This window comes from Cottoperca gobio, chromosome 12 (assembly GCF_900634415.1).
Source record: "Cottoperca gobio chromosome 12, fCotGob3.1, whole genome shotgun sequence".
Lineage (NCBI taxonomy): Eukaryota > Metazoa > Chordata > Actinopteri > Perciformes > Bovichtidae > Cottoperca > Cottoperca gobio.
The window spans coordinates 15,017,869-15,037,536 of NC_041366.1; the positions used below are offsets into that span (position 1 = coordinate 15,017,869).

Sequence of the window (19,668 nt, forward strand, 5' to 3'; positions counted from 1 at the left end):
AATATTCAGAAAACCAAACTACATGTGTCTTTAATAGTTTCTATATTCATCAATACGACACACTAAATGATAATGTCTTTATAAATATAAAAGTCCCCCAATATTCCTCGTTTTTTCATGTAAAATACACAATACAAATCACCCTACACGCATTGGTTCGCTTGCCAATTTGAGAAAACTTAATGGCACACAAAAAGAAAGTCACATGAAATGTGTGTGTATATATTATATCAGATACTATACATTATCCAAAAAGAGGAAAAAAAGAAAATCACAAAAGCACTTTAGCCAACATATGTGATAAAATGTTCACCAAAAGAACAAATCAAATAATTAAGACACAAATAAATATACCTTTTTTTCAATTTTTGATATATACATATTTGTCTAGGGTGAATCAAAAACAAAAACCTTCCCCCAAATGCCACTGCCAAATGCTTGTGCTTGCATTAGAGCGTGCTACAGATGGCCACGACTCACCAGGCTGTCAAATGGCACTTGAAAACATCCACATACAAATCTCGAACGGGTCACAGCATTCCGAAAATATCATTTGACAAAAGAAATCACGATCATGAGAAAAACAAGCCATAAGAGAGCATTTTACTTACAGTAACTCCTTGTTCATTGACCAGTAATGTACAATAAAAAGTCGTCTGCATGTAATCTACCATGTGTAAACTACTAAGTGTGTGTGTGTGTGTGTGTGTGTGTGTGTGTGTGTGTGTGTGTGTGTGTGTGTGTGTGTGGCGTCACATCCAGTAAATAAATAGTCCAGTCTAAGGACAGGTCTTTATGCTTCCCTGGTGTCTTCTCAGTGGCAGCACCTGTGCAATGAAATGTCTGCTCTGATAGCCTCTATCTGTACCAGAGACCCAATAGTCACCCAGGCCATCTGCTCTGGCCGGGGCGAAATTAAAGGCACTGGAGTCTGCTATGGGTCAGTGAAGCTGCCGTTTTGTCCAGGTGAAGAGGCATCTCTTAGCTCCTCTGACAAGTTAAGGAATAGCTTATGAATTTTTTTTTTCTTTCTCTGGTTCGAAACAAGCTCCTTTGCAAACAGCTGTTACAAAAACAATCTCACTTCTCGATTTCAAAGACACTGAGAAATAAAGTACAATTGTGTTGGCAGCATTAGCATCAGTCCAGTGTTAACCAGGCAGGCTTTGAGATGCAGAAAGCAAGATCCCTGTCTGGCACGTAAAGTCTATGTATAATAAAAAGGGGGTGGGGTGGGGGGGGAAGAGAAAATAAAGTTTCTAGGTAGTCGTGCAAGACCAGAAAGCACTTATGATCCTAAAGCACACGATTAAGATTTAAAAGAAAAACATTTTTAGAAGCCATTTTCACTTCAGGCACAAAATAATACATCTACAATGTTGTACTAAATGTAATGAAATCTGTATTTGAAAAAAAAAAAAAAAAAAAAAAATTCAGTGGGAGAAAGGTAAAAATGACAGGCAAGAAAAAGTATCCTGGAAAACCTTCACTCCTAACATGCACACATTATTCAGATTTACAACATCATTTTAAATTTGAAGTCACAGACGGAACCCCCATCATTTTTTTTAATAACATCATTCTCAGTGCATGTTGGAGTCCGTCAAGTGAGCTCTTGGGAATGGACCTGATTTTGTCGCAGTTATTACGAGAACACAGATTTATGTGCAGAAAGTTTAAGAGATGATCTAAGTTTTTTTGTATGCGTTCAATTTTGTATTGGACATTTTCATCACTTTTCTCTGCTGTTGTTGTTCCAACTTGCATTTGACGGTTTAATACCAAAAAGGTCAGAGGGAGAAAGTTCATTATGGGTCAGACTGATGTAAAATAAATGCCTCCAGGCTTTCAACTTCCAGCTACTTAAAGTTTGTTGACCTTTTTCCTTGCAGACTTTTCAAAACTGCTCTGAAGCAATAGAACAGGAAATCCAGATTTGTACGCGCCCAATTCCTAGATCTGGCGAGCCAGACGTTTCAAAATTGGCAGAGTAAGTCTATGAGATGTGTAATGTGTCTTTGGGTTTGCCAGAATTGATTATTTATTTAACAAAACATCTGTGAGAGTCCGCTGACCCAGTAACCTTAATGACGTGCAGTATTTGCTCTCCGACCCTCCTTTACTGCTAAGCAGGTTTTTCTAAACGAGCACAAAAGAAATGGCAAAGATCCTGTGTACTTCTAGTATCTGAAGGAGTGATATGACTAATGGTGCAGCCTAAAGGAAGTGATAACAGCAAATACAGTGCCAACCCTTTTTTTCTTCTTTTTTTTTTTTAAACCTTAAATCAACATACATGACTTACAAAGAAAAGAACAAAAAATAAAAATAAACATCTGGTCCTCCTGTACAGTAGGTCTGCCGTTTGCAGTGGTATAATTCATGATTCATTATCAGTAGTACCCATTATAATATGTTCTAATGGGTAAGCATCTAAACCAAAACACAATAAATATCAATAAATAAAACATTGCTGCAGCGAAATCGAGCAGACTATTTCAACAAGCATGAGAAAACAAAAGAAAAATCATTTTAGTCATAAAATGTTCCTATTCAGAGGATTAATCTCAATAATCGCCACAACATACAGTAGAATGCTATAACAGTTCAAGTATAGATGTAGTCTAATGAATCAGAAGTTAGTCCCCATGCCTTCCCCATTTCACAGTCTATCAACTAATTACAGAGGAGCTACGAAAAGAAACAATCACATATAAAGCAACAAATATATGTAGTGTATCATCATTATATATCCTATACATATATATATCTCTATATCTCTTTGAATATCACAAAATATCTACTTTTAGTCCACTGTACAAAGATGATCTTTTAAACAGGGAACAAAGGATGAAAGCATTTTTTATGGGCTAAAAACTGAAATGGAAATGTATCAGAGGTGAGAGAAAAAGCAATGCGGTTTTTCTCTATCGCGTTGAGATTTGTGCAGTACAGTGGTGTGTGTGCAATAAGGTTTGGTGACTGTGCTGCACGCGTCAAAGGGCTGGCACCACTGGTTTGAGGTAGGGTGACTGATGGATGTGTTCCAACACATACACACAAGCACGCGGACACACAGGCGTATATACACATGTACACATGCACATAAAAACACAGTGCAGACCTATGCATCCATGTTCACACACACACACACACACACACACACACACACACACAAACACACACACACACACACACACACTTCACCCAATAACAAAGGCTAATGCAAGAATAGGCCTCAAGAGGGCAGAGTGAGGGCAGGAGCAAGGCTAAAGACCATGATTCAGATAAGTAATAAGCTTAGTAGAGCTGATCCAGAGAAAACAACAGGTGTGTCTGTGGCTGCATCCCTCGGTCTCAACACTGACGAGCCAGCCCAAATCCAGCCACGAGTCACCAGAAAGCCAAATCTGTGGCTGGGACAATGCAGAGGGGCTGTGGGCTCTCTACAGCACACAGTCAGGACTACAAGGACAGCTGCATTTAAGGATAAGGCACTATGATAAAGCCGAGGTACATTAAATCCCTGACATTCCTTCTGCTCTGCAACATGGCACTGTGGGACAGGAAACAGCTCTCAGGTGGCCCAAGTGGCTCACTCTCAGCTTCCTCTTGTTGGTTTGTTTTTGGTCCTTTGTGAATTTAAGAAATTTCATTAAGACAGAAACTGCAAATAAACCTAACAACAACAACAAAAAAAAAAACCCAGGGGAACATGTCCAGTAAGTTGTATTCAAGATTACAGCTGGTTAAGTAAACCGCACTGCAGAGCGTCTAAAATGAACAAAGGCAAGCGTTATGCACGGAGTGCATAGACAAGCTAGCATTGAGGAAGTGGTTTTGTACAGCTGGTCTTCTCAATCTCATTTCTATACACACACAAGTAGCAGCACAGATATTTCTTCAGAGTTTTCCTTTTTTCAGTGGCTTAAATCTATAGGTGGTTATCTGTGGGTGGCTACCATATACTTTTCAAACAGAACAGACAAAACTGCCCCATGATCCTTTTTTTCCAAATCACCATACATACATAGATAGTCCTCCCTTTGTTTTTTAGCTACATACAATACTCAAAATATTTTGTTCAGCCAAACGTTTCTCAGCAGTTGAATGCATGTGGACATAAATCATGCTAGAATTAGGAGGGATAAATGGAAATTAAAACAAAACAAAGACACAATGATAGCACCATGAGTTTTGGGTAATACCAATTGAAAGTACAGCAAAACTATTTACAGTAGGTGAAGGTCTTGAGTCAATCGATGACTTTGCTCCACTGGGACTAGTGACATGGATTTGAGCTCTGAGACATCAGTAGTAAGAAAGTGTTGAATTTCCCTTCAAGACAAAACCCGTCTGTAAACACAGACAGAGGCTTTAAGTCATGCCTATGCGGGAAACATTTAACGGGTCGAATTAGTCCTCCTCCAGCTGCCGCATTGCGATAGAGCACAGACTTATGGGATGACAACACATCCAGAATCTAAGCAGTCAGACACGGACAGCACATCTTGGCCAAAAGTATCATCATTTCAGCACTCCCCCACTGACCCGGCTAGATAGGAAGAGGAGAGCGTGTCCACACACAAGTGCAGACAGAGACGATGCATGAAAAAGACGGAAACATCTAGACTTACAGAGGGAGAGATATGTGGAGAGTGAGATAGCAAAAACAGGCCGTGCCCTTAGACCCTCAAACGGAGGCGTAGGTGTTGCCCGTAGCGCTGCAGTGGCGGATGGTGGGTGTACCGGCGGAGGGGGTTAGGATGTGCTCAGTGTGGTCCTGCGGAGGCTGGGGCAGCGAGTGGAGGACACCCGGCTGGACGACCCCCACCACAGGGTGGGACCCGTCCTCTAGTGCCCCGACCTGGATCACCTGGATCACCTCATGCTCCGACTTCTCTCGCTTGGCAAGAGGTTCCCCGGACTCCTCTATGTCGTCTTCTAAGTCACTGTCCATCCCGCTCGTTTCATCTAGAAGAGAAAGCATCACATGTAAAGCACGGGTATAGACTCAACCGCTCAATAATGCTTCTCAGACTATTTCGCTTTATACATTGTGTCACATACCTTTATCAATGTTAGAGAGGGACAGGGTGTTGAGGCTGTCGAACTGAAGAGAAAAAGAGACAAACATCATCATTAGAGGTTCACATGGTTCAATGCGTTTCTAATCTAAATGAGATACTACATTGTAATTAGGTAAAACCTCTCCTCTGGGGTAATTTATCAGCATATGAAATGACCAAACATGTCACATATAGTGTGGCACTGTATAATACTGTGAAGAGAAGATGCCACAGTTATACCTCCCCCATGACACACATGAGTGTCTCTCCGGTAGCTTGTGCCACGCGATGCTCCACCAGGTAAAACATGTACTCGTCGTACAGCAGGCGAATCAGGTGGAAGGAACCAAAGCTGGCAGCACTGCGCAGGGTCAGATCCCTGATCACCATAGAACTGCAGAGACATATAAAAAGAAAAAACAACATTGTGAGCGTTTTGTCTCTTTAAAAATAAAGCTGCGTGTCTCAGTTTAATGTGGGTTTTCTTTACGCAGACCTGTAGAAAGACCACTTGAGCAGGAACTGTCGAGCTGCCCTGGGGAAGCTGGTCCGGTGCTCGTAAGGCTTGAGCACCTGAGTGACCACATTTTCCAGCCAGGCCGCCCATTGCTCCAGAGAGCTTTGCTGCTGTAGTGTGGCCTTGAAGTCCTGCTCCAAGTGCTGAACAACTCCCTCCTCACACTGACACACCCACGATGCCTGCTCCTATACAGCGACATCGGAAAAAACTGGAGGTTAACGGTGAATATTCTTTTGACGGATTGAAAGGAATGGTATATAGTGCGCATGACGAAAGCGCCGCTGCCGCCGCCGAATATCCACACGCAAAGAGCTCTTCTGACCTGTACGTTGGCAAAGTCAACACGATTGAGATCACTCAGCATCTGGTTGATCTGTGATGTGTTTTGCAAAACAGCACGTGCCGCCTGAGCCAGGTGGTTCAGAGATGTGTATCTGCGCAGTGTTTGCGCAAAGGCACTAACAGCGGCAATCTGTGAAAAGAGCACACACACACACACACACAAAAGCCCAGATGTTACCTACTGTAAGTGTACATACCTCTCACAACTGAACGTTACTCTCACGTATGGATGGATATATTTTGGAAACGGTTACAGGTGACATTTCCACTAAAGGGAAACTCTGTACGAACACTGGACGTGTACCTTTGTGTGGATCATTCTCTGTGGAATGGCATTCATGGCATTATTGAGCCAACCTTCCAGGCTTTTGGCAAAGTTGCGAATGGCTTGAGTCAAGGCACCTGAAAAGAAACAAAAACAACAACAGCAGTGAGTTAATGATTGTGATGTTACGAGCATTAACACAACAAACAAAGTAAGCATGAGAGGAGTCTACGGCTGTGGCTCACTGGGAATGGGTCTCAGGACATCAGGAATGAGGATCTCCACGAGAGCCTGGTACATTAGATGGTCACAGGTGCTCATCCATTTGAGTACAGCCTCGTTTCTGCACAGTTCCAATAGCTGTGAATGGGGCAGCCGTGCTTCAATCTCACTTAAGCTGCTGAGGAGTGAACAAACCAGACTGAGCAAATTGCTTTTGAATGTTCAGATTATTCTAAAAGTGAATTAGGTTTGCGAACATTTCTCTTTAGCGAAACACTGACTGACCTTATCAAAGGAAAAAAATAAATCAACATTGTATACTATCATTAGCTTAAGCTCACCTGTTTTCTGTTATAGTGGCCCCCTCTACAGAGTCAGGGGGAGAATAACGCCAAAATGTCTGCCACAGCTTCTCAATTAGACTGAACTGGAGGTTGACGACCACATCCAGGATAGCCTGAAAGAAAAGCAGAGAATAAACAAAAAACTGAATGAGTTTCGCTGGAACTACTTTCTAAAAGAAGGAGAAATAGTCCCTTTAAAAACTGTCGACAGAGGTCTGTGGATCATCCAGAGGAACCAGGACCATTGTCAAATGTTTGTTTCACTTAACTGAGGAGCATAGATGTACATTTCAAAACCTCAGCACATCAACCCCAAACCGTCTGAATGGCGGGCCATCATATTTATTTTTTGTAATTTGAGTGAACAGACCCTTTAATCATAAAAGAGCCGTCAGATCATAAGGCCTTGGTCATCACCTGATCTCTAGTTTTCCTTTTCTTCGAGAGATGAAGAGAAAATCCTGTTCCAAAATGCCAGCCACTGGCATTTATGAATGTCTGTCTCTATAAACACACATGACCTTTCTCAAAGTTTCCAAGCTGTTGTAAAACCTGCAATTCAGTAGTTTCAGTTTTCCCTCATTAAAAGATAGCTTAAATAAGATTAGTAAAGTAAGTAAGTTAAATAAGTAACTAGTAAATTGCTTCTAATAATAGATATTGGCAGATCAAAGCACCTATACAAGGAGGGAAAAACATGGACTCGATTCTTGGAGAGAATAAGAATCTTAATAGAAAATAAGTGGAATAGTTTTAAAGGGTGGAGAAATCCGCTACTCCAGGCAGATCAATAGCTGAATCACAATGCCTGCATAGTCATATTGATGATGTTTCATCAATGAATGCTGCAATATTGAAAGGGATTACTTAGCTTTTTCTTTTGAGCATTAAAGAAGGACCAGACCCCCTGTCCCCCTGTCCCCCCCCCTGTGAATTACACTCATGCGCCAAAGAGAGCTGTGGTGACATTGCAGTGATTATGAAAAGAAAGCCCTTTATCCCACCTCACAGTGCTCTCTGTAAAGGGACTGGAGGGCTTTCACATCCTCTGGGCTGATGTTCTCTGTATTGCTCTGTCCCACGTCCAGCTCTACAAAGTCAGGGAGTGCCCGCGATGCATCTGTTGGAAGTAATGAAAATAATTACATTCAGTGTATATATATATATATATAAATAAATAAATAAATATATATATAGTGCATCCCATGTGTTTATTGTTTTTAACAGACATTCAGATAAAGCAAACAGCAGCTGACCTAGGAACTGCTGGTGGTGTTGACTCTGTGCAATGACCGTTTGCTCTTCGGCACCAGGCTGGGGCTGGCCTCCACCTGAGTAAGTCTCCCCAGAGCAGCCATCAAACTTCTGCACCGGCTTGAACCTGAAATCACACGACTCACACATCAGTATCTATGATAAAAAAAAATTAAAAAAAACTGTGACTGGTGTCCCAACAAGTACTGCTGGTCTGTATGCGTGCCTAGTTGCTCGTGTACCTCTGTTTCTGCTGAACAGGTTGCTGTCTGAGGGCCATGTACTGCATGTCTTCTTGGAGTCTATTGAGTGGAGAGTCTGGTTTCACACGTATACCATAGTAATGATATTTGGAGTTCCCCCTGCGAGACAAAACCAAACGTGAACACACATTGACGGACTCCCAGTGTGAGGTGTACAGAACAGTTAACATGGATTGAAGAGAATATCAGGGTTTAGCTGAATGATGACAGTAAGAGGGGCCATCAATCATACAGCCATTAGATGAAAATCTTGAATTGCCAAAGTGAGAGCTTTTACTTAAGAAGAAGAAAATCGCATAAAAAAAAAAAAAAAAAGCTAACCTTGTCCCAAGGCGCCTTGTACGGAGTCCCATGAAGATGGAGCGGATGAGTTTGCCAAAAGAGGCTGCATTTACAGGGTCCAGTTTCTGCTCTTGGCAGTGGCGCAGATAATGATTGTAGAGGGTGGATCGTGGTAGACTTACGCCCTCTGCTGTCTCATAATTGTCCAACAGCCACTGGAGCTACAAGGGAATACATGCTTTTTAAGAGATGTAAACACTGGACCATGCAATACTGTCTGGAAAGACCTCAGAGTGTGTAATCTGGATGTTGCATCATCACACCTCTGCGTAAGCATTTCTAGAGCACCCGGGGAATAAAAAAAACAAAAACAATAGCAACAAAAACAGCAAGCAATGCATTAAACTGAAATGTATACAGAGTTGAGAGAGGCGGAAGTCCTGCAACAAAAAATATTTTTAAAAAAAAGCGAGGGCAACCATTCGTAAAAAGCAACTTACATGGCTGTTGAGCAGCGAGCTTCTCTGACTGGATAAACCCTCAGATTTTTGGAGCGTCTCAATCGCCATTTCAATCTGATAAACCATGAAGCACAGGACAACAAAATGTAAGAGGGGGGGGGGAACAAAAACAAAAAGCAAGAAAAATAAAAAAAGAGTTGATGTAGACACATTGGTATCCAGTAGCAAAAAATAAAGAGAATCTAGAAAGGATCCCAAAGCAAGCGCCACTAAACCCAAGCAGAGCAGCACTACCTGTCAATTAAGAGAACTATTTGCCTAGAAATGAGCACAGAGGCGCAACAAGGTTCAACTAAGCACATCAATCGTGGTTAGTTGGCAGACACACAACCCTTCCAGATTCCACTAGCACGGATCCACTTACAACGACGATCATGTGCCGAGAAAAATGCCAGACTTCAAAAACAGAAGACTGAAACAGTGAGATGATCTAGTAACACACGGCACGTGAACCTCACAAGTTATGCCGGAAAGCTCGCTCGTGGGAAAAAAAGACTAATTGGCTTTTTTTTTTTTTTTTTTACAGTCAGACATGAGAAATTATTGAGCAGATAACTGGGGTTGAATACCACGAACGTCCCTCAGCAGTAAATACTTTTATCTAGTGGAGAACATCACTAAGGCTAGACAGTGATGACCTGGTCATTTGTCTTAGCAGTTAAAAAAGGCCCTTGCATACGTGTTGAATACATTAAAAAGAAAAACTAATTTCTTCTTTCCATAGCCATTATTGGATGTTTGTTGTGACTGATATCCACATAATGTCATGCTACATTACTGCCACAAAACCATCATTATGGTGGACTAATTCCTAATGGGGCGTTCAGATTCTAGCAAAAAGAGCAAGGCTCTACTTTATCCCAAATGCAGGACTCTTGTGAGGAGTCTTCCCCTCCTTTAATACACACCGTCTTAGGTTTTAGGCTCACCGCCAGAGATAAACCAACCCATGCGCAACCGTGGAGGGTGTGCACGCAAAAGTTGCTTCTCTGTAATGTGACATATCGTATGCGCTGAATGTGTAGACACGGACATTTTGAAAATATGACAAACATATTGGGTTAAAATATGGAACTCTGCTTAAGAGACAGGTGTCCTACATTCTGGATCAAACTAGTGCATGGATCAATAAAAGGTGTGACAGAAACGGAGCCTCTTTGTCGATAGGGAGAGTCTGTGCAAACGAATAGTTGCGTGGGTGTAAACAGGGGGAGAGGAAGAGGTTACTACAAAGTCGCTAAATGCACTAGTCCGATCGTCTGTCAGCAAACGCACAGGAAGCAGGCAGGTAAAAGAAGGCGAGGGGCCCAATCAGTGGGTGCTTTGCACTTACAGTAGCTGGGGAAGCTCGTGCCGTCTGGGTGACAGGGTGGGATCCAGCGTTGTCCATGATGTAAGCCCCAGGACTGGTGCTGATTACCTGACCCCCCGCCAGATTCATGTTCATTCCTCCATTGCCCCCTCCTCCATTGTTGGTCATGCCATGAGATGTCACCACAGTGGACACTTGTGATGAGCTTCCCTGTGTGTCGAAGTAGCTTCCTCCACTGTTCTGGCTGTACAGCTGCGGCTCCGAGTACGAGTAGGTTCTTCTGTTCAGAAGAGAGGTTGGCAGTCAGTCAGTGTGCCCAAAATAAAATGGAGAATATCTAAAAAGTCTAAATGAAGAAGCAGTTTTTTTTATGGCAACTTTCAAATTAAGTTATTTCTTTCTTTGTATTATAAGTATGGTTTCTTAGTGTTACAAGATACCTATTGAGTCTAAATGGTAACAATAACAACACACATTACATGTGGTCATTATATTTCGTGGAGGTCCAGTTAAATACTGTCAACAACATCCGTTTTTCTGGGTAACATCAAACATTTTATTTATATATTTAAATGGGTTTTTGTTTGTGATTTGGGTGACCCATAAAATGTAACTTTCACATATTATGTTGACACAAGTCTGGCACTGAGGCAGCTAATGTTTCCAGCCGTTTGGTGTATGGATGATTTTGTATTTCTAAGCACTTAGTCTGGCGGTGCCTCTTACATGAGTGTTTCTACCAGCAGCTGAGGTCACACAGAGTATGTGTGTTTGTGTCTGTACATGCACCGATGTGTAAGTCTGTGTGTATCACAGCAGGACAAACACACGGGGGACCCTGGTGTAGAATCAGCACTTAAAAAAAAAGACAGGTCTACTTCTGGTCATGTTCAGGTGGCCGAGCACAATCAAACACACGACTGCAAATCCCTCATAAAAGAAAACGAAGACAAAAAAACAAAACACGAATGCACTCCCGCCGACATCATGTGCCATGATGTCGTGACATAAATGATGGGTTGAAGAGACGCGAGGAAGAGAAAGAACAGGCTGCAGAGACGTAGCGCTAATATTTGTGGAGTGGTGTAAGAGCAGAGCTGGGTAACAGACTGACTCACATGTTGCCATTAGTGTAGACGCCACTGTTTTCCTCCACATACTGCACCTGTGCTGGGTAAACATGCTGAACCTGTTGAACAGTCTGGGCCTGGCAAGACAAAATTACAAGAGTTTCAAATTCATTGTATAATTGACTAAAAAAAGGCACATATTGCTCTGGGAACTACTCGACATGCACAGACATATGCACATACAGTACACTTTGCACACACGCAGGAATCTTCAGACACAAACAAACACAGACTTGGCTGGATGTACCTGTTGCTGGACAGGCACCTGCTGGGTGGAGCCTGTAGGCTGGACAGGCACGGTGGTCTGAAGAGGGACAGTGGAGGTGGAGTCAGCGCCTGCTTCAGGGGTCTGCATGGCGCCTAAAATAGACAAAGAAAACACAGTGTTACTGTAGATGGATAATGGTCGCAATCACAGAAAACCCAAGAACACTCAACGTACCAGTCTAACTGGCACAGCAACTTTACAATCAACTAACAACATACTCTTAGTGCATTATTAAGCCAGTGCTCACATGGAGCATCAAACATGGACTACTCACTTCAACAGTGTACATTTACATATATGGGTTTGTATTCTTCTGGTTGTTGTTGAAAAACAGAATTATAAATTTACAACAGGCAAAAGGAACACACACACACACACACACATTAAACAAATAAAAAATGTTTTATCCCGTCTTATTCAACTGGTGAAAAAATATATAAAATTAGTGACATCAACCTCTAATAACTTAACAGGTATAAAGCCTATTCCTTCACATGTGTCTGGAACAGATTACATTTTAGAAACAAAAAGATACATCCAATAATTATCCTCATGAGTTAGTTAGCCTGGCCCAGCACATAAAACCTCCCTAAAAAGATCGTAATCTACGCATAATAGAAAACATGATGTTTCACTGCAAATCACTTAAGTTTTACCCAACGCTACTAAAGCTGCCAATTCCACCCAAGCACCTGTTTCTGCCTTGTGGTACTTAATGTACTAAGAGCGTCATGCATTAGTGACACATGGTCTTGTCTCCATGTTCACAGCCATAAAACAAGTTAATATTTAACAAACTCTAAATAGATGCTGCTCCAGTCAGTTCCCACTTCTACACGTTTTAACGTTACATGAGATTAGAAGTCCTAAGAAAAGTCCCCCAGTTATAGTATCTTTACCAGATAGCGCCGTTACTAGTAATAGAAGTTTTTATATATATATATATATATATATATATATATATATATATATATATATATATATATATATATATATATATATATATATATATATATATATATATATATATATATATATATATATATATATATATATATATATATATATATATATATATATATATATATATAGTGCATCAAAGGTTTAAGACCATATCTTTAACACCATATCTATAGCACTTACAAACAAAAAAGGGAACTCTTTTGAAGGATAAAAGTGTGAAGAGACACTGATGGCGAACCTGTGTTTGTGAGTTAATAATAGTGACTACCATCACCCATTCCTTCCAAGGGAATGGGCCACCTCCTCCCCATCACATGTTCCACGAACAAGCCTCTCTTGGTTAATTAAGCTGGGTCTCCTAACAGTTCGAATCTCTCCAGGGACAGCCTGCCCCTTCCCCTTATCTTCAAAATAATACTGGCTTTTTTTTCTTGGGATGAAGGCTATCACTTTATTTGTGTTGTGGTGACTAACCTCAAAAGTTGGACTACCTGAGTCAATCTTTCCCGCCGCACAGAGAGCGTGAGGAACAGTAATGATGTAGGAAAAATCTGCATTTTCCTTTAACATACAGCGGCACTGAGATTCATCAACATAAAGCCATCTGCTTCCAGCATGACTATTTTGAACACCTTGGGGACGGGGATATGAGTATAGTGTATACGATCACTGTAAGACAAATCAGCAGGTTGTTGCAAGACAGAGATCAGCCTGGATTGTAGAGGTAAACAATAAATAAAAAAATTCTATCCAGTTCAAATTTCCATATTCTGCAATGTCCAAATTATGACAATCAATTGACAAAAAAAAAAAGAACCTGTGATAAAAATGCCAAACTGCACATTAACACTTCAGCCTACTATGCTTACTACAACCCAATGCTAAAAAAGGGTTAGGGTTAAAAAGGACTGCATGTAGACTTACTGTATATTCTACAGTGTCAAGCAAAATCACATGGTCCCAACTGAGCCCACCTAAAGCAGGCAAAGAGCCCCAGCATCACAACACACTCTTTTTTTGCCGCACCCCAACCCCCTCCACAAACACACGCACACGTATAAACACACACACACTGAAACACCTCCTGCCTCACCATTCAGGCACTCCCTTGTGGCCCACTTAAATGCTGTGCTCCACTGAGCAAGTGCAAGCCCTACAAAGACACAGAGGAACAAAAGCCACCAAGGAGGGCAACATTTTGCCCTGCGTTTTCTCCCCTCAATTCCTCTCGCAAACATTACAAGCAACAAATAAAAAGAGTGCAAAGTTCACAGTCGCAGCTACCAGCAAATACACAGTACCATAATTAGCCTCTATAATGATCATGGATGATAAAAAGGTGTGGTGTGCGAGTCAAGAAACACGAGCTGGCGAGGTTGAAAAGTACACCGTATGTAAAATCTCTCCTTCTTACACACATACTGTACATGCAATCCTAGGCAAGACAGGAGCATGTTCAGGTGCTGGTACAGCAGGAACACACATTGAGGGAGGTGGAATTGGGAGCTGTAGTGTGTGAGTGTGTGTGTGTGTGTGTGTGTGTTTGTGGGGGGGGGGGATTTATTATGCAAAGTGCTGTGTTTGTTTAAGAGTTGAGTTTTCAAATGATAAAGTAAACTGGGAGTGACTCAAATGTTAACAGGACTGCAGATGTTGATTTTGAAGTCAGAAACATAGCATCAATATAGGACACTGTTGTTAGTTGTGTTGTGAAAGTAAGATTTATTTTTCATGACAGGACCACAGGAAACAGAAATGTGCCAACACATAGCTTACAAAGTGAGTCTAACCTGTTGTTATTGCCAGATGTGGGGTTGGGAAGAACTAACAAGGGCATTTAAGTCTCCTCTTTCATCAACAATATACATTATTGCAGGCAGGCTGGGGGAAAATGACAAACCAAACATGCTGTATTCTGCTAAGCCATGAAAATGGATGACTGAATAATTGAATTAATCAGCCCCTCTTTAAGTGATTGGAAATGTAACAGGATCCAGGCAGCAGGTGGCATGGTACTATTCCGGTGCTACTGGACTACAGGTAAGTGGTAACATGATCTGATAACTAGCAGTTCCCAATATCCTAATTTCTGTGTGGGTTGTCTGTGCATGACATATTTAGGGTTGGGATGTGCCAATAGATCTATATATTTACATTATTTTAGGCTTTATCTACAGTATGTGTAAACATTGTATTGTTTGTATTCTTGATCTAGTTTGCCTGTATTGCTCTGACTCTGGTCACAGATTCATGTTTCACAAACTAACATAGGCAACAATTAAAAAAAGAGAGCCAAATTCTAGGGATGACAATGGACAATCAAATTGTATTAACTGTGTATGGTGGACACACACAGATAGGCAAGAGGTCCCACCACTACTAGAGGTGCATCTGTCCTCCACTCACCTCCCCACAAACACACCCCCCCCCCCCACCCCCCCTCCTAACGGGAATCAGAGGTTGCAGCTGCACAGAATAATTGTGATGCAACATTAAGAAACCAAGTCTCTATTTATATGAACCACCTACAGGAGTAAGAAATCCTAAAATGCAAGTTTACTATTCTATTGTGAGGAAAGGGAATATAGCAAACTTGCTTGAAATAGACGTGACTTATAGTTTATACCCGATTTAAGTGAGCCTAAAATCAATCTGGCAAAAATATTAACATCTAACGACTAAGCATCTTCGAACAGTGTCATGCTGGATTGATTACTTCCTTGCGCACCTAGAGATAAACACGCACATACACACACACACACACACACACACACACACAAATACAAAATGTAATAATTGAACTGTTTGTCAATAATTATACATGCATTGCAGATACATCTTGACGTTACCAGCCCAGTTACAGAATGTGCAATGCAGAATAACAAAATGTCTCGGGGAAAACGGGTAGTAACATTGAGGCATTTTAATGTTAAATCGGGCAGGTGTTTTTTTCCTCAAAGCTGACCAGTGCAAAAATGAGCCTTGTGTTATCAAGATAGCTTATCATAGCCATCTGATGCCACAAAGAGGGCAGACGGGGAGCTAGCGAAGCTTTCTGGCTCCCTAAGACAAAAGGGAAAGTAATGGCTTAGCTATTGTCAATAGCAGTTAGTGTATGGAAAGCTAGCTCACAGCACTTTCCATTGCAGATCGACGTTATTGATTTTGTGTGAGCAACAATATTTGAACCACCCGAAACATAAACTTGCAATATCACCGTAACATTAGCCAAAAATGGAATACCAACAGGCATTGTAAGAGGGCAACGCTGGCGTTAGCAACCTAGCAACAACAGACACCTGCTCCTGCTCCAGCTGACCAGCTAGCATCAGTGACTAGCCCAGACCTATGCTACCATCCAACATGGTAAGTTTAGGCAAATAAGTTACACAGAAACCTGTTTTCTGCCACACTGACTGACGTGTAGGTCAGTTTGAGCCAAAAGCACCCTTTGAGAGGACATAGCTAGCTTATGCTAGCGATCAGGACCTCTCACAGCTGTCGGTATCTACAGGCAACGTTAGCAAGCAGGCTACCACGTCACAAAGAAACACCCTCGCTAGCAAACTACCCAAGCTATTCACCGAGCCTTCATTCAGCAGCAGACACAACATAAACTACAGCATTAAAATCTCCTCCATACAATTATCTATTGACGCGAGAGAGGACTTGAAGTCGAGGTAATAATAGTAAAAAATGTATTCAAACCTGAGCTGTGGACTGGTTGATGAAGATGAGGATGGTGGAGGAGGTGGTAATGATGGAGCGAGAGGTTGTTGTTGGTGGGTTACAGTCGCCAGGACTACGGTGACTATGGCGCTGCCTCACTGGGCAACAGTTGCTATAAAACTCACCGGGAGCGCGCAACCTCAGCAGGCAGGTGGGAGGAGATTAAAGCGCACTTAATACAGTCTTAACGGAAATAAAATCACAACGAAATACACAAGTGTTTGAGTATATTGGGAATATGTTACAAGGCTGGCAATTCTACCCGAGCGCATGCGTTTAGTCTGATTTATTTGGAGACTTTAATACATGAATAACATGTTATAGGATGTCAGAAATGTGTTTCAGTTAAGGTCCTTTTGGATGCAAAGACAACGGCTGTAGGCATATTATCCAAACAAAACAAACAACTACTTAATATGCTTTAAATGTTTCCCCTCTTGCTGATGCTCCTACGTTTTATAAGCAGCTAACCCCGATCGATCCATGACCCTCATAATGTGGTAATAGTTTTGGAATTTATTTTTCATACTGTCATAATTATGATTAGGCCTAGCAGATGATGACTCACGGTGATGCTTGCTTCTTTTTTTTATTTTTATTTTATATATTCTTTGCTGCAATGATATGCTTTGTATTATGATCTTTTGAGGATGCCAAGTTTATTTAAATGTTGGCCAACGAGAAGGCAAGTCAAGTCCTGTCACAGAAAGCTAAATATGCTCCTTAAACTACAAGTGCTAATCCATTCTGGTTTTTGTCTCAGCCTCAGCCAAATCTGGATGTTTGCTTTTTATAGGTCTTCCTCCAGTGTAATGAAAAATTCCATTTGCCACGAAGATCTCTTGACATTCACTTTTTAATTTCAGAAGCTACCGAGAGCTTACATACAAAAGTGGGCCATAAACCATTTGCATTTATTCTGACATAATACTCATCAAAAAGAAAATGGAAATTACAGTGGTAAAAGATTGTAAAAGATCTCTCTTTTGTCTAATATTATTTTAATATTTTTTATTTAATTATTTCTCAGATTTGAGAGCTGTGCAAATTGCATAAAATTGTGCTCAAATGAAAACCACTTATTTTTCTGTTTCACCCTCGTTGTGTAGAAGAAGAATAGTAAAGGCAAGGGCTGGTAGAAAAAATGGGGGGTAAACTATTCATTTCAAATGAATGCTCCCTGAATGGTTGCCTTACATTACATCGGAGTTTGCATGTCCATCATTCATGCAAAAGGAATGGATATTGGTTGAACAACAATTGTAGTAGATATAAATAAAGTTGTTACATAAAGCATAGCATGTGTGCAACAAGTTAAAAACATTTTTGCCACATGTCTCGGGCTTAAACCGTGCAGAACTCTTAATTTGGGAATAGTGGCCAAAGAAAGGCAGCATTAATAAGAGGCGTCCTACTGCATACAGAGTCTAACCAATCACCTGTGTCCACTGTGCAGCACTTCTTTTTGGTTAGCAGTAATAAACAGATGCTTTTTGGAAAAGCTGTTGTTGTTGCTAGGCAACTACTTAGCAGCTGACACTCTTTTGCTAAAATAATTATTTTCAACTAAAAGAGTTTGTCCTCTCAATTTACAACAGGAAAAATACACTGCTGGGATGATCGGTGACTTACCTGCTGGACAGACGTTTCGTACATACAGCAATGGTTGCTAATTATTTCTGTGATTTACGTACGTTATTGCCTCCAGAATTTAGATTTCTACCACAAAGTAGTTGTTCTGTTGTGTTTTGCTTAATGCAAACAGAGATAGAGATACAGACTCTTTAGAGCAGGGATGTCAAACTAATTTAAGTTCAAGGGCCACATGCAGCACAATTTGATTTCAAGTGGGCCGGAGCAGTAACATCAGAGCATAATAACCTATAAATAACGACAACTCCAAATTCTTCCCTTCATTTTAGTGCAAAAAAGTACAAGTACACTCTGAAAATGTTCCAACATTATGAACAACCTGAAATTTCTTTAAAAAAAAGGTGCAATTTCAACAATAGTATTAGTTTATCATTTCCACACGTGCATTACAATTTACAGATCACAGTGTATTTACAAAGGCACAAAACATTTCGTCACAGGTATCTGGAACAGTATTTTACTTTATGAACACATTTTTACACTTTGCAAAGTCATCCCGTGGGCCGGATTGGACCCTCTGGTGGGCCGGTTTTGGCCCCCGGGCCGCATGTTTGACACCCCTGCTTTAGAGAGATACTGATTTGAATAATTGAATTAGTTTATTTTTTTGCCTGAGGCTGCAAAGCTGCTGCTTTTTAAGGTAAAAACATGTTTAGAAATCCACACAAATGTGTTGCATTACTGTTGACAGCCGCAGATATATTAGTATATCATTGGCCTTGTTTTTACATATTTTAGTCCACCTAACTATAACTCATATAATGCAAGGAATTTCCAACTGTCTGTATGAGTCCTTCGCATATCTCAAGAACTGTTCATCCTATCTACTTCACACTCGGCAGGTGAATTTCTTGGGACCCAAGGAAGTGCAGTGTTGCATTTGGTGCAATTTGTTGTTTTTTTTTGCAACCAGAAGTGACACGAGAGGGTGGAGCTAAGCACAACCGAACATTGAAGATTTATCTTAGGTGACCAAAATGTGACAATTACCTTTAATGAATCAAAAACACTCTGGGAAAAGGGCTGCATTGAAGAAGACTTGAAAATAGTAATTGAGACCATAAACCTGTCAGGCAAATGTAGAGGGACAAGCAGGGTCATTTGGTCATTGACTTCTATACAACTGGACTTCTTTTTGCAACCAGTGCAGTCGCCCCCTGCTGGATATTAGAAAGATACTAACTGATAACACACATACCATGAACCCTGGCCAAAGCGACTAATATGCATATTTGGAAATGACCTCCATCTAGTGTGTCTGAGTGTGTTTCAGGGGCAGATTTAATGATTTGGGGTGTCCAGGCAAACGCCACCTTGCTTTACTTTTCACCCTTTCTCTGATTGGGAATAGTTGTATTGCCAGTGGTAGAAGAAGTAACCTACTCAAACCTATTTTTCCCGAAGTAAAACTGTTAACTGTTAATAGTAAAACTATTAAAACTGGACAATAAAAGTTCTGCATTCAAATATTTGCTTTAAATGAGTAATAAGTGCTTTATTTAATCTAAAATGAGCCCAGAATAAAATGCAT

At 40.9% G+C, this 19,668-nt stretch overlaps 1 protein-coding gene across 1 annotated transcript; it reads right to left on the reverse strand.

Moving 5' to 3' along the window:
• Positions 1 to 691: 691 nt before the first annotated feature.
• rfx3 (regulatory factor X, 3 (influences HLA class II expression)) lies at positions 692 to 16,585 on the reverse strand. Its single transcript, XM_029445528.1, has 17 exons — positions 16,464 to 16,585; positions 11,772 to 11,884; positions 11,513 to 11,601; positions 10,416 to 10,674; positions 9,062 to 9,136; positions 8,601 to 8,782; positions 8,259 to 8,378; positions 8,019 to 8,143; positions 7,767 to 7,882; positions 6,760 to 6,875; positions 6,442 to 6,596; positions 6,236 to 6,333; positions 5,912 to 6,061; positions 5,566 to 5,774; positions 5,310 to 5,463; positions 5,071 to 5,113; positions 692 to 4,974 (listed from the first exon to the last, which is right to left on the reverse strand). The coding sequence occupies exons 2-17, from the start codon at positions 11,877 to 11,879 to the stop codon at positions 4,694 to 4,696; spliced, it is 2,280 nt and encodes a 759-aa protein (XP_029301388.1). The 5' UTR covers positions 11,880 to 11,884; positions 16,464 to 16,585; the 3' UTR covers positions 692 to 4,693.
• Positions 16,586 to 19,668: the final 3,083 nt, after the last annotated feature.